Source organism: Pungitius pungitius, chromosome 1 (genome assembly GCF_949316345.1).
Source record: "Pungitius pungitius chromosome 1, fPunPun2.1, whole genome shotgun sequence".
Classification (NCBI taxonomy): domain Eukaryota; kingdom Metazoa; phylum Chordata; class Actinopteri; order Perciformes; family Gasterosteidae; genus Pungitius; species Pungitius pungitius.
In genome coordinates, this window is record NC_084900.1 from 27,296,604 (window position 1) to 27,311,915 (window position 15,312).

Here is a 15,312-nt window from a genome sequence, read left to right on the forward strand (position 1 = left end):
TACCCATGCTATTTCAAAGCTGAAGGGGTAGCAGATGAATACCTGCAGCCCCTTCAACCATCGCCAGCTTGGTGTGTTGCTACACGCCACAGCGAATTCAGAACATATTGAGGGATTAGTCTCTACCTGGGAGGGGGTGGGGGGGGGGGGATGGGAGGATGGGCTTCATTGCTTTCCCTGATGGCTTGTTATGAGCATGCTAATCAGCGGTAGAACACTTGTATTTGTGTCATAAAAAGACAATCAGAGTTGAAAGAGATGTAAGCAGACGGAGGGGATACATTTATCAATTGGTGTTCTGGATCCATTCTGCATTTTCTTGATGCTTGTTCCTGTGGAAATCCAGAATCCATGTGGTTAACAAGCACACACAGTGTGTGGTGGAGTCTCATGAGCTGTGGTTCTCATGTGGCACATGGTACATGGACACTGGCAGATTTGCTGGAGACCCGATTCCATCAGACACGGGGACATTTTCTAGCTTCGAGGTAATAACCGGGTCAATACCAATCAAAGGCACAAAGCAAATCTGGTGTCACAGAGCCCGGCGTGTTTTAGCCGAGGAAAAAGGGTCTACAAGGTAATTGAGGTCTTTGCTAATTGTGCGTCTTTACAGAATCATAATTACACAACCCTATTCAAAGTCAGACTTCTTTCTGGTGGACAATTAGACTAATGGAGAGCATCCGAACAAGCACATCACGCAGCAGGAGAGGGAGTTGTTTGTACCACAGTCGGGCAGTTTGCTGACCCGGTAGCTGTTGTTCCTCACACAACTGCACAGAGTCAATATATGAAGGCCGGGGTCGGGGGGGGTACACCCTCTTTAATGTGTTCCCCCTGTCTCCCCAAACTCCAGCAATCCCCCAATCGGTGTCCACGCAGAGGCGGTAGCTCGGCTGTGTAGACGCTGGTGCATCTTGGCATCTTTTTCTCAGGGGAAATGTTTGGAAGCGTGTTCCCACACAGACTTTTCGGGAGCATCTCAGTTGACCAGAGGCGCTTGAGATCGAAGGCTTTGCCATTGCGCTTTCTTGAAACAATCCTTACACTGCAATGTAACTTTTATTTTTGTGTTTTTTTTAATTTTATTTAAATTTTCTATTCCGTCTTAAATGACCTTTTCCTAAAGTGTTTCTATCGCAGTTTGACTTTTGTTTTCTGTAAATTGCTTATAAAATGTGCTTATAAATAAACAAGCCTTTTCTGGCTCTTATATTTTTTGGGATCAGCGCCCTTCTCACTCAGCTTCATCCTTTGCCAATTTCATGTCAGGGAGCTTCAACTGGTGTTGATAAATATGGAAACTAGGGAAGGAAGGTTAGATTATTGTCTTGTGGCAGCAGGGATTTTGATGAAGCATCCTTAAAGTACTTACCCTCTCGCCGGAGCGCGGCCTCTTCTTTGGCCTGCTGGGTACTGTGTCTTCTTTAGGATTGGTGTCTATCGCCCAGTACGAACCCTGCAGAGTGATGATAAAAATATGATTAAGTCTTGTGTTTCATTTATTTAAACTTTACTTACATAAGGAGTCAGCGGTAGATATTAACATTTCAAATAATACATTTTTGCTATTTAAAGTAGAAAATATTAATTCAATTTCTATAATTAGCTGAGAATTAAATACAAACAAAAGATTTGGACAATAAACGTATTACCAAAGGACAGAGGATTCAATATTTGTAGGTAAAATGGTTTTCGGATCTAAATCTTTTATTGTGGTAATTGATGATCGAGCAATAACATTTTCCTGCTGGGTATTAATAGAACAAATATGAATTTTTAGAGGTAAGTGAGGGATATAAGTACATCAACTGTATGAACATGTATATATAAACACAGTGTTTGTGCCTGTCTACGCAGAGGGACATAAAGCAAGGGAGACGTAAGCATTCTACCACAGCTTCATAACAAATATGACATTAAATCTTCAAATTGTACAATTATATAAACAATCCATGTGAAACCAACAAGGCAACAAGACTTTTCACAGCTGTGCACACCAACTATCTTCTAAACCAGTCACTCAACACACTACGAGCAGCAAACCGCAGAAACCGTCACACCAAAACATCAACCCCCGATCAATGACTCCGAAGCCTGCGTTTGATTTAACACGTGGGGAACTAAGAGACGCAACATGGTGGAGGTTCTGTGGGCCTTTACGGACAGTCACCTGAGGCCTGCCTGTGCAGCAGCAGCCCCCCCGGTTGGCCCGTCCTTCATGGACCCTCAAACAGCGAAGCAGAAGAAAACCAATCCCCCCCCCCCCCGCACTTTGTTAACACCCCCCTACACGACGAGGCATCTGCATTTATTTTTCATGTGGTGTTGGTTCAATTATTATTCTCCGGAACACCCGAGTGACGACGAATAAAATGAAGTTTTAGGAAACATCAGACATCTGATATATACTGTAGGTGTAAGGGGCAAAAAGCCATAACCAAACTCTGCACAATGCCGAGCGATGAACTCATATTCCTTGCTACTCCACAGCCTTTGTAAAGAAACAAGGATAGAATTAAATGCATTTAAGAAACGTTGAAAGGTGGAAAATGCTGTGAACAATTTGATTTGGCTCAATTTCTTTTACCCAAATGAATATTTCAAGACCAATATCCTCAGGCAATTTAGTTTTTAGAATGCCTGAGAAACACTCAGGCATTCTAAAAACTAAATTGCCTTTTTTTAGATTTAAAAAGTGCTTTTATCCGGGCCAAGTTACAAAAAGTTGAAAGGGCCCAGCCAAGGGCAGGCGAATACTATGAATACTTCCAATGTAATCACTATCCATCCCACATGAATCTACCTGGCGTCTGATAAAACCAACGTATCTGCTGTTCGTCCACCTCACCGTCCAATCACTTTTCTCTGGGTTTACTTTTCCTGCGCTGCACATTTCTGCTTTGCTTCCTCACAAAATACACTGCAATCGCTTTGATGCTCAATGTGAAAACACAGCAGACTCCACAATGAAGACAATCAATGAGAGCGGAGGAAATCAGTTGCTTTTAGCCCCTTGATTTCCTGCCGGTCTATTTTTTTTACCCCTCCTATTCACTTCTCCTCTGCCCCCCCCCCCAATGGAGGTCCAGAGCTGCCGACAGAATTCAGGCCGTACATCTAGGCCACACACACACATACGGCTCGTCTCTGAACACCCCCCATCCTTGCCTCTCTTCTCCTCCCCCTGTCTCTCAGTCCCACATCAGTGAGCAGTGCACAGCCAATTAACGTTAGCACATGCATGATTTAGCTTTTCCCCTCTCTCTATGGCTTCAAACGGGGCTCACACATTCAACTTCTCTACGCACAGATGTGTTGCCGGGGTATCGACCACTTCGATCCGCGGTGTGAATTAAGGGGCCGGTCTGGTCCAAGTCGGGCTAATCAGGGGGCAGCCCCTGCCGTTGTGTCTGTGCAGACCGTAGGCCTCCAGTCGAGCCCATGGATTTAGTTTGAATTATTTAAACATTCTTCCCCCTAATTCATTTTTCAATGGCTCCAAAATCCCTGCAGCCTGCTGGCGCACCCCCCCCCCCCCACCCCCCCCCACCCCCACCATCCACCCAAACAAAAATGACTTTTGAGCACACAACAAAAAGTTTTGGCTCGTTAGTTTTTGTAAAAGGGGTGGATTGCGTTTCACATGAACCCTGTGATGAGTTGAAAAGCGGACATTTGAACTCATTTATATTTTCTAAAGGGACGAGAGTCATTGATCAACTGTAATCATATACTTTCTCCTTCAATCCAGCACAAACGAGGAGGTGACAAATCGCTATTTCCAAACCAGCGCCGCTGAAGTGGCCGTGGCATCTCTGCTTCCTTACCGCAGCCGTGGTGAAACATACCAATGCTTCCTCTGCGTGTGCGTGTGTGTGTGTGTGTGCGTGTGTGTGCGTGTGTGTGCGTGTGTGTGCGCGTGTGCGTGTGTGTGTGTGCGTGTGTGCGTGTTTTGCGGGGAAGAGAAACAGGGCCTAATAAAGCATAACAGATGCGTGAACAGCCTCGCTTCTGAAGGAGTGTACCTACATATACTTATTATTCATTACTCTCTGCAGCACATTATTACTTGGCAGAATCAATATCGGAAGAGCGGCAGAGAACAGAGAAAGGCGCCATTAGGCATTCAGGCGGTTACGGAGCTACCAATTGCTTTTAAGTTCAGACGTTCCGCGTGTGCGGCAAAGAATCAGAGCAGCCGAGTGTGGTCTTTGGGTGTGTGCTCGTGCACAAGGGGGACCAAACATGTGACATGTGTCATTGTCTGTCATCTTGTTTTTTTCGCCCGCATCTGAATTCAAGCCGAGCTGTTCTGACGCATTACATTGTGTCAGGAAGTACTTACTTTTCCAGGGTCGTCTTTGGAGCGAGGCACTTTGAGGAAACACTTGTTCAAGGACAGGTTGTGTCGTATTGAATTCTGCAGGGAGAGTGAGGGGGGGACAGAGGGAAAGTAAGGGGAAGACAGAGGGAACAGGACAAAGTGTTGGATTGAGTTGGATTAAATCGTTTTACAAGTAAAATACACTTTCAGTCAACTGATTCTGGTCCCAGTCTGTTAATTGCAACATCACTTCTTAGCTTTTTCTTCCCCCACAGAGAGAGAGATGTGACCCAAACTAAAGTGCATTGGTTCCGTAGGACACACGTGAAACGTTGTTTGCCCACTTTGAATTCAACACAAGGCGAGATCGTTGCGGGGGTGTCAGAGGTGCCCGGGGGTCGCATGCAGTTTGCAAAGGGGCCAGTACAGATTCATAGTTCAGGCCCTAATAACAATTCCACAGTTTGTACCACTTCCTATTGTTTGTCGGTGTTGTGTACATGCGAGAGGAGGTAGAGAGGTAAAGACAGAGAGAGATAACAGCCGTGCAGGCTAACCCAACGTGAACCTGTCCTCTCTTCAGGCTCTCCTTCTCCACTCATCTGCTGCTCCTAATTAATACCACTGGGGAGGAGTGGAGAAGAGAAGGCAGAGCGGTGGTCGGCGTTTCTCTGCTCTTTCTCCTGAGCTGCCGCTGCCAGGCTCCGTTTTCTCAAACAACAAGCATCTCCGTCGCCGTCTCCAGCGCACCAGAACCGCCCGGCGCCACCTCTGCCTCGCCCTCCCGCTGTTTGCGGCTGCACTACCTGGCCGTCAAGGGCACGGCGTGACAGTCGGGCGGATGAGAGCGGGCGAGGAGGACCGCCGCCGCCGCCGCCACCTCGGCACGCAGCAGGCGACCATCTGCTCTTGAGAACTTTCCAGTGGGATCATTAATGTCGATTCCAATCCCCCCTTCAGCAGCAAGCCCGTCTCACTGTGCGAGACTCCATCTTCTGTTTCTTTGCATGCACACCGTTTAGTTAAAGCACACATGTGCACTACTTTTAACGCACAATCCTGTGTATTTCGGACTTTGCACATTGTTACTCAGGCTCAAGTTAAAATCCCATTTGTTCAGGTTTGGTGAATGTTTTCCCCGCTTTTCACATGGAGGACATTTCACCTGCGCTTAAGGAAAATGTAGAGTTTTTATCCATATGTATTATATATCCACAGGATTGTTTGGATGCTTTTCTTTCTCATGAATGTGTCCTTTATGTTCGCTATTTTGAGCTGATTATTAACACTAGCACGCTAATATGCTAAGGCTCAAACAATAGGGCAAATACAGTATGTTGGCATCACTTTATTATTATAAAGTAATTATTACTTGTGTTTTCCTTAATTATTACAGTGGTTTTGATTGAAACAGATGATGAATGCCTCCGCTTTTCTCCATTTTTCTCTCAAAAGGATCCTGTCAGTTTTGCTCATAGAGCTCCAATTGCAGGCCAAAGCATCCATTTAATGCATGGTCATTTCTGCTGTGATCATTATGACCAAGACGTTTATACACAGCTAAAAAAAATCCACCAAATTTTCACCACTCAAAACAGTTTGTGGGTCTTTGTGAGTGAAATTGTGGAGCGAGAAGGCAGCCCTTCATCCTGTATATTAAGGAAACAGTAATATCTCCTCACTGAATGGGAATGGACATCATCAATAAATGTACTGATTAGCGGTGCTGTGAAGTAAGATAACGAGATTCACTGCTGTGTCCTCCTTCCTCCCGCTCCTCACCCGGCCTGATTAATGAGCGCGTCGGGTCGGGATGAGATGAGGCCACGCAACTCCTGGCCGGTAGCTGATGGATCACACAGTCATCATGTGTGTGTGTGTGTGTGTGTGTGAAACGTAAGAAGGACGTTAGACGTCTGGTCCAACTGCACAAGTCTCTCTCTATAATCACTCAATGATTCCACTACAGCAAAATATCTCTAAATTGAGTATAGTCAAAAAACGGCAATATCATCGTGTTTGTTGGTTTTGTACACAACCGATCTTTGTGTACAAAGCCTTATGCTACCAAATATCTGATGATTACATCAGTCCGTTCCAATATCGGATTAATGGCGTCCTTGTCCATTTTTTAAGCTTTCCGCAAAACCAACAATCCCAACACACACACACACCCGCGCAAACACCCAATGACGGGATTGGCCAGCTGTGTGGAGGTGGGAAAGGAGCCAGGGTCGCTGTGGCTCCCTTTGTTTATTATTCACACATTTGTTCAAACCTAATAACACAAGGATATATATATATATATGAGATATATGTCGGACTGCAAATTTAGAAAGGGTATTGATATACATAGACAAACATATTTTCTTTAAAAATCTTTGATTTGAATAATATAGAGATAATTATAAAAACATATTCAAAAAGAAAATGTGCATATTGCTTTAGGTAATAATTTAATTCTCAAAAGAATCATATTGTAAGGAAATAATATTGTAAAACATAATTCTGTAGTCTAAAGTATTAAGAAAAAAAACCTGGATTGATAGAGTAACAAATGGTGATGTGAGCACATGCTGCACGTATCAGGTTTAGTGTTAATGCATCAGCTCTTTAAGAGAAACAAAGGTAAAATTACCACTTTTTAAGGTATAATCAGATGAGATGAGGCTTTGTGCGTACATGCGTGGCATCTACAGTACATGCTGTTTATGTTTGTGCTTGTACGGCACAGCGCCCTGCCGTCGAAGAGGGTTATAAGCATGGATGACTTTTTGACTAAATGGAATGTGATATAATGTGATGTGTGATAAAAAGACAGGTTTTGGAAACTTGCTTTCGGGTGGAGAGGAAAGACAGGAGCGTAGTGTAAGGATCTGTTTCAGTGTGTCTGGTGTGTGTGTGTGTGTGTGCGCGTGTGTGTGTATGCGTGTGTGTGTGTGTTTGTTTTTGCGCGGATCAGTCAGAAGCCTGATCAAAGAAAGACCACAACGTTTGAAGCTTGACAGAAATGGTCGAAGAGGTAAAAATAGGTGTGTGTGTGTGTGTGTGTGTGTGTGAAGATGAGGTAGGGTGCAGGTTAAAAGGAGCCAGAAGAATGTTCCGGCCATAGGCAGGAAGCTTGTGCGTGTGTCTGTGAGTAGATACGCCAAGGAAACAGGTCACAGGGAGAAGGCTGAAGTTATATAAGCGGGTAGGTTGGGAAGATTTGGGTCATGGCAGCGGAGATAAATACATAAGGGGCAACACGAGATGACATTTCCTCTACGCGGAATTAAGCAGAGGCAACAACGCTTTAACTCTCTGACTTAACAAACCAACAAAACAATGCGGATTACACTGAAATGGCGTGTAGGTTAAGTCGGGAGCGTCGGAAAAACACACAATGTGAGGAAGTCCTTCAGGCTGCTGAGGTTTCCAGGAGCAACAGTCCCATTGTGTTGCTCTTCTATCCATCTCTTCTCCCTGAGGTTTCTCCCTTCCTCTTTCTTTTTTTCTGATATAAGGGTGCTGGAAAGGTGGATGTATCAATTGTAGGAAGGAAATTTGCGATTTTGAGATGTACAAAATACATTTGTTTTAATTCATTTTCCACAGAGACACAATTGGAGCTCTCCAACTGTTGAATCATCAGCTGAGCAGATGCGTTAGAGGAGCAAGCAAACAAACAAGCTTCAAAGCTTTTGTATCTCCATCAGCTTCTTTCTATGTGTCATTGGATCCCACATAAACGTTGTAAATTTAAAACAAATCCAAGAATATCTTAAGGATATTTTAATCCTGTGGTGTGAAGGTAGAAGTTGAAGGCTTTGAGATACACACTTCTCCAGAACAGGGCACACATCAAAAGAACAAATATATGTTGAAAACTTTATGAAATTATTTTTGATTTGATTTGATTAAAGATTCGTCTAAATGTTGCTCTGTCAACCTTGCTATCAGCTCCTCTGATCAGCTGGTCTCTTCTATTCAATAGCACAAAAATGAATTGTACCATGATAAAAAATTTTAAAACAAATGCAAAAAATAAAGGAACTAATACAAAACATATGGAACATTGCTATTTTGGGTATTGTAAAGCCTCCGAGTTTGAAAATAGATTCCCTAACGTGGCAAGCTGTCACCAATAGGCTGGAAGTCTCTACTTAGCCAGGCAAGGCAGAAGGGATGTGCGTGTTTGTGTGAATCCCTGCACAACTGTGTGCCTGCAGGGAGACTCAGGTCAAAGGGCATGATACATTAACCCGCGGCGTTTGACGTACACATACAAACGCACACACTCACACAGCGGTATTCAGGAGCTTCTCGTGCCCTTCAAGACGGATGTATTGTGGAAGAATACAAATAGCCCAAAAAAACAATGGAGAGCAGCAGGCAAAGAGAGAAAAGGAAGGACAGTATACAGCAAGAGGGGCTATTCGGAGAGAAAGGAAGAGAAGGAGATTTTATTAACTTTCAGCTGAACCCATACAGTGCATAAAGAGAGGGTAAAATGTGCTAAAGTTTCAAGGTAAGGCAGAGGAGGAGGAGCTGGGAAGAGGGGGGGGCAAGAGGCACAAAGAAGAAGCGCCGCAGTCGGCTGGAAGAGGGAACGTGGGGGTGCGAGCACACACGGACAGGTGTCTTAGATGTGAAAGTCTCCTGGGTTCTGAGCATCATTCAGATGCCTTATTATATCCTGATGGTGACGGAGTGACAGACACTGACAGAGAATGCGGGGTTGGATACAAGTCACCGCTTCAAACTCCATCTCATTCATATTCATTCCATTTGATGGACCCTTCCCCGCCCTCTACGCTCCCTCACTGAAGTACTTCACACAAGTCGTCTATAAGGTGTGTGTGTGTGTGTGTGCTTGCAGCTGTGAGCACTTACAGCTTGCGCGTTCACCTGAGCAAAGGTGTGCATGTCGGCGTCTGTGCACGCGGCTGTCACACTAGTAAGATCGAGTAAGGAGCGCAAAAAAAATAGTATACAAAAAGTTAAACTAGCGTTAAAACTAAAAGAAATAATTAAACAGGGTGTTCAAGGATTCACTTGATCTATTTTTAACCGTAGAATGACATTTAAAAATATGTTATGGGCATATTCATGTTCACTGAATACTGAACAACTCGTTTGGTAACTCATGGCAACTTCTGTACCTTCACTTTTAGCAAAGCTTATATCCTCCAGCTCTCCATCTGATGATTTCCACAGGCATGTTTTGTTCACGTGTCGCAACTTCAGAGGAAAAAAAATCCGGGATCCGGAGTGTGTTTACCAAAAAGCCCTAGCCGGCCCACCGTAATTGCGACAAAGAGCCGCGCCAACCCTCCAACACACATGCGTCTCCCATGTGTCCCGACAGTGGTCGTCCCTGCCCCCCCACCCCCACCCCACCCTCTCCTCCTGCCTGGCTCGTGTGCAAGTCAACACGCCTCCAACACGTCATCACAGGCTTCTTTTAGCTTGTCACTCTGTGCAGAGGATAAATACGTCCAGCAGTACTTGAGTGGTTGCAGTTGTACCAGCGACCATCCTCGCCGTTTCACATCAGTCTCATTACTCACTCCGCCACTGGCTTGGAATACAAATGCTATTTTTAATGAAGTGGTTTTTAAAAACATCATCGAGACCAAAGTAGGTTTGCGGAGCAGCAAGAGGCCACTGCGGCACACCTCCTCTTGCTGGTGGTGCGGCTCGACACAACCTCCGGAAGGAGGAAGGAGGGAGGAGGGAGGAGGGGAAGGGGAACATTAAGAAGTGTCCCGGTTGTGCTGTTGCTGATCTACCAAGGTTTGACAGCCTGCTTTTTCTATTCGAGAAACCAGAAGCTGTGAACAAATTGGGAGAGTTTCGGAGGTTTATTTATTACAGATTCAGCAAAGTATCTGAACCCTTGTCAGCTGTGACGCACATCTTTGGCAACACAAAGATGACAAAGAAGAGGAGTTCTAGCCGTTTTCACTAGTTCCAGTCTACCAAAACGACCTGAGAGTGCAAGTTTGGAGGCGTGTTTTTTTTTTTTTTTTTTTACTGGCATAGAATAGATTTACAATAAGTAGGCGTTTTCATCTAAAGTGTACAGACATTAAAACTGTGCATGTTTGATTGCAGTGGCTGTGTCAAGAGCACAAACAAGCTAAGTTGCATAACAGTAAGAATTGTTTTTGTTACTTGATGCCACTTACTTTTTTCCATATACTCAATAATCGAAAGTTTGTAAAAAAAAGTTTCGACCGATCACAACTGACACTTCAAAAACAGTCAGATGTTCTGTGAGGTTATTTGGTCTGACAAAAGATGGGCCCACGTCTCTTTGCAGGGAACAAACCCAGTGCCTAGAGAATAAGCTCGTTCTGTAGTATAATTGTTGCATTCCAGAGTGCTGGGGAAACCAGCCGTGGGCCTATTATTAGCCATATGGAGAGTGCTACAGGCCCGGCTGGTTAGAGAGACAAACGTACTGCTGGATGGGCGCCAAATCCTCAAGGGGGTCGCAAGAGAAATTCCTTGTTTTTAATTTAGAATTTACTACTGAGACTGCCCTCAGCGACGGGTATGTAATTAACAGCACGAGCAGTGTAACCCACACAAGTTGAACTATGTATGTATGTATGTATGTATGTGTGTATATATTAAAAAAGTTATTGGTCAGTGATTTGTAGCATAGCAACATACTTGAAATGTGATGAGTCTCAGCTCAATTTGAATGCTATTATCTAGCGTGTATATTTTGATGTATTACAGTGTCAGGCAGGAGACTGGAGACACACATCTGGGCAGCAGATTGCTCCAACGCGAGGCTGTGGTACATGTAACAGTTGTGTATGCGTTACCCTGTGCAGAGCAGGTCAACACAGACGGAAAGCTGTGGCATTCTCCTCTTCCTAAAATCACCTTCGAGAGTCAAAAGGAAGCAGCTGTACACACAGACGCATGTGTCATGTTGTGCAGATGTACAGACAAACACCGTGCACTGCTTTTCACAGATCATCTCAAAGCTGACTCACAACAAGCGCACAGTGCTAGAGGGGCCAATCTCAGTTGTGCCCGTGGGACCCCAGGTGCACCCCGAGCCACATGGGTCACACTCCCAGCGGCCAAAGCCTTTCTCCACATACACAAGTACACTTGACACGGCGCGCGGCTCTCCGCTGAGCTCGGCCTCCCACAGAGCGGCGCCGGAGAGAGGGCGGCGGGCGGAATAATGGCCCGCCGCTGATTCATATCAGGCGATTGTCTGTGACGTGTGGCGTTCAGCCAAAGGCCAAAAGGCCACGGCGGTAGCGCTGCCCTTTACAGCGTCACATTAGGCCAGGCTAATTCGCAGGCAATTAGCCTGGCTGCATGAGAGATGGCTGAAGGCGATGGGGGTCGCCAGGGAGCAGCGCCGACTATAACGAACCGTTCCGTGAAGGTACGGGTCTAGACTTTCTCAAGCGGTAAATAATGGGAAGGCTTTTGCATTTAAATAATAATATAACTGTGAGGTAAGCTTTGAATAACCAATATCTCCCATCATTATATTCAGCCTGAATAGACTAGTGCAGCATTGAATACTGATTCAGTTTTTTCATTTGGTCAATTTATCATTTATTCTTTAAAATGTCAAACAAATTGTGAGAAATAACAGCATAAAAGCCAAAGCAAATTAAAGCAAAATGTAAAATAGAAAATACTGTGGGGCAGGTGGTGAGGGTCAGTTTTAGAGTTAGTGATTGCACTCAAAACACCAAAAAAACAGATTTAATTTCAGACAAACTGGTGAATAAGAGACAAAAGCACAAGATGCAAACCCCTCTCTCGCTTTGATCAACCGCTGCGTGCTCACTACGAGTTGTGTTAAGAGTGAACCCAAAAGTGGAGGCACACACGTGGGTGTGTTTAGAGCTGCGAGGGGGCTGCAGAGAGCACGGGAATGCAGTGTAGGACACACTCCGGGAGCGGGAGAGCTTGGTGAAGATACCACGAGGGACATAATGCTGTTCCAGCGATAAAACGTGATGCGGGAATGATGCCGCCTGACGCAACGCTGTTTGCATTCTGCTCCATTCGCTCCACAGAGACGCTTTTGGGTGCATCAACGAGCTCCACAAACAAACGGCCAACCCATTTGCGTGCTATCTAATTTCCCTTTTTTGAATGTTATAGATTCAAATTCTCCTCCGTAGCGCCCGGTGTACGGTGCTCGGACACAAAGGGATCCCTATATTCATTTTCCAGCTAAACACACAAACATCTCACGACCTTGGGAGGCATTTGGAAGCCTGTGGTGTTCAACCAGTGCGCCTAATTGTGTGATTTCTAAGGATGGAAGCTGACGTGTGTGTGTGTGTGTGTGTGTCCTGGTTTCAACTCCGTTCCTGCGCTCCTCTCACATTATCATACAGAGCAGACGGAGTGCGTGTGCTGGGTAGTAAAACTCTCCTCTGCTTTCTGGCTGTCTCCCCTCTCTTCTCTAACCCCCGCCCCCCCACCCCCCTTCACCCTCATCTCCTCTCCTGCTGCGCTCTGCAGACTGCACACGTACACTGCCTACCTGAGTGGGAGTCTCTCTCTTTGTGTGTGTGTGTGTGTGTGTGTGTCTGCACGCATGTGTGGCAGAGAGCGAACGGCGAAGGCAAACAAGACGCCACGTATGAAGCGGTTTTCTGAAGGCTGCCGTGTTCGCTCTGAGTCGGTACATTCAAAAAACACTAATTTCACCAGTGCGTACCTGCAGCGCGTGAGCCGACCGCGGCAGCCAGACAATCTCCGTGTCCCGCTGTGTTCAGCTGACTGCAATCACCTGAACTGGAATGAACCAGACTTACGTAACCTTCGCCGTGGCGGCCCGTAAGAAACAAGCTGTTTCGAGTCGGGGTCCTCCAGGAAGCAGGCGTTTACAGCTGATTCAAACACAGAAAACGGAACTTTTGCACTTTTGTCTCCCAGTGAGTCTGTATTACGTCGCACTAGTAACAAAAGATGGCAAGAATGGAAGGGACAAACTGAGTTCCTTACTTTAAAACACATGTCAAGTACGGAATATTATTGTGTGTGTGTGTGTTTTTTTATGTTTTTAGCTCAACAGGAAAGCAGCACATCGGGTTCGGGTTGCGTATTTCGCATCAAGCATCGTGGGCAAATGCCAGAACGTGTGGAGAAAATGCCATCAGGACAGTGCTCTAATGAAGCTACTCGAATGCAGCCACACATACACACTAATCGATCAATCTAAAGGTGTAATCACAGGATACTGAAACACCCGAGTACCAGCCAGCAGGAGGAGGCAGTCCTGAGCCAGAGATCTCCTGAATGGTCTCAATAACTCATCTCCCCAGCTCTCCGAAACCCAAATTGCATTGATTGAATCCTACATGCAGGTGAAAAAAGCTCTGCCAACACACCCTGGCTTGTATCATAACCTTTTTGTCTCCGTTTCTGGCATGCCTCTCTGCTCGGGGAATGGTGTGTTGAAGATTATAGACGGGGAACAAACACACAGGTTTGCGAAAGGGAAAGAAGACGAGAAGAGAGGAGTGAGTGACTAAGAGAGGAGAGGGAGAGAGAGGGGGTGTGGGGGGAGGGGGGGGGGGTGCTCAGGAGATGTAGATGGAAAGTGAAAGAGAGAGAAATAATGAGAGAAGAAGAAAAATCTTGCGGTTCTCAGAGAGATGAATTGGTTGATAGTTTGCAGACAGCCTTTACAATGTGTCAGAGGAAGGACTATGCTCTTCCCCTTCTTCAATAATAAGGCAGAGAATCCCCAAGACACAACCGTAGGCATCCACTCATTTCTCTCCAATAACACTGCCACCCTTCTGTTCATACTAAGCAGGATTTGCATAGCCACATTTACATAAGGATTTAATAATGTTGCCGGAATGAGACAAAATGCATCCGTCAATCATCCCCGGTTCACTAAAAGGTTCCAGTGCTCTTCCAGGCAACCGCTGGATCAGATTAGTGCACTTTGAGCACTAGTAATAGGGTTGGCGTTTGATAGCATTTGATCAGTCCAGTATCGGAATCTGCTGGTTGAATCACAGTCGAGGTTTATCTTTCCACACTTGGAGGTTATAAATAACTTAACTTGAAATTGAGATCTGTAATCACCTTTTGTTGCATGGGAAGGTAGGAGCACATTGAGTAGCTGTGACATGAAAATAAGATGAGCACAATGACGCAAACAATTGTCGTCGCCCGCTTGTATTTCAGAGCTCCTTCGCCCAAAATGAAAGGTCCTAATTTAGACTTATGAGGTTATAAAGTTTGAATTAGTATTTTTAGTAAGACTGGCATATGGAACGTAATCCGACACCAACAAATCCTAACCAAAAACAATGAATGAACAACAGATGAATTCATCATTTGAAATGAAACACAACTCTAGAGGAGAGATGTTTGTTTTAAACTAATTACAAAAAAGACTTGTATTTGTTTATCAAATCCCCCAAATAAATTGTAATTTAAACGCATTAAAACGTCCGTTAATATGTTCTCTCATGTGGTTATTGGGAGTGCACTCAAATTCATCCGAACACGTCGCCACACAGACCAGATACACAAGCGTACCCCGACGCAGCTCCACCACACACCCCCCACCCGCCTGGCCTTACCTTCCAGCCGCTGCCCGCCTCTCGGTAGTAGGGGAAGTTGTCACAGATCCACTGGTAGATCTCGCTGAGGGTCATCCGCTTGCGCAGCGAGCCGTTGATCGCAAAGGTGATGAGGCTGGCGTAGCTGTAGGGCGGTTTACCGTCCCTGTGCTGCGCCGCCTCCTCCTGGTCCAGCGTGGTCCCCGGGTCCAGGTGGACCACTTTCTTGCCCGGCCCGTGCCCGTGATGGAGGCCGTGGTGGTGGTGGTGTCCGTGGTAATGGCTGTGGTGGTGGTGGTGGCCCGCGTCGGACTTTTGGACGGCCGCCCTCATGCTGAGCTGGGGGAGCCAGTCCATTGAGGTCAGGCTGCTCTCCAGCTCAGAGGTCATGGCTCAGGTAGGTTCGAGGGTGGGGGG

At 45.7% G+C, this 15,312-nt stretch overlaps 1 protein-coding gene across 2 annotated transcripts in view; it reads right to left on the reverse strand.

The window, feature by feature from the left end:
• LOC119222505 (forkhead box protein J3-like) overlaps positions 1-15,310 on the reverse strand; it is a 31,363-nt gene extending 16,053 nt beyond the window's left edge. For both annotated transcript variants that reach the window (XM_062563997.1, XM_062563996.1), the window contains exons 1-3: positions 14,917-15,310; positions 4,352-4,426; positions 1,379-1,462 (exon numbers count right to left, since the gene is read on the reverse strand). In XM_062563997.1, coding sequence (XP_062419981.1) covers positions 1,379-1,462; positions 4,352-4,426; positions 14,917-15,285 — 528 coding nt within the window. In that variant the 5' untranslated portion in view covers positions 15,286-15,310. The remainder of the gene's footprint in view (positions 1-1,378; positions 1,463-4,351; positions 4,427-14,916) is intronic.
• Positions 15,311-15,312: the final 2 nt, after the last annotated feature.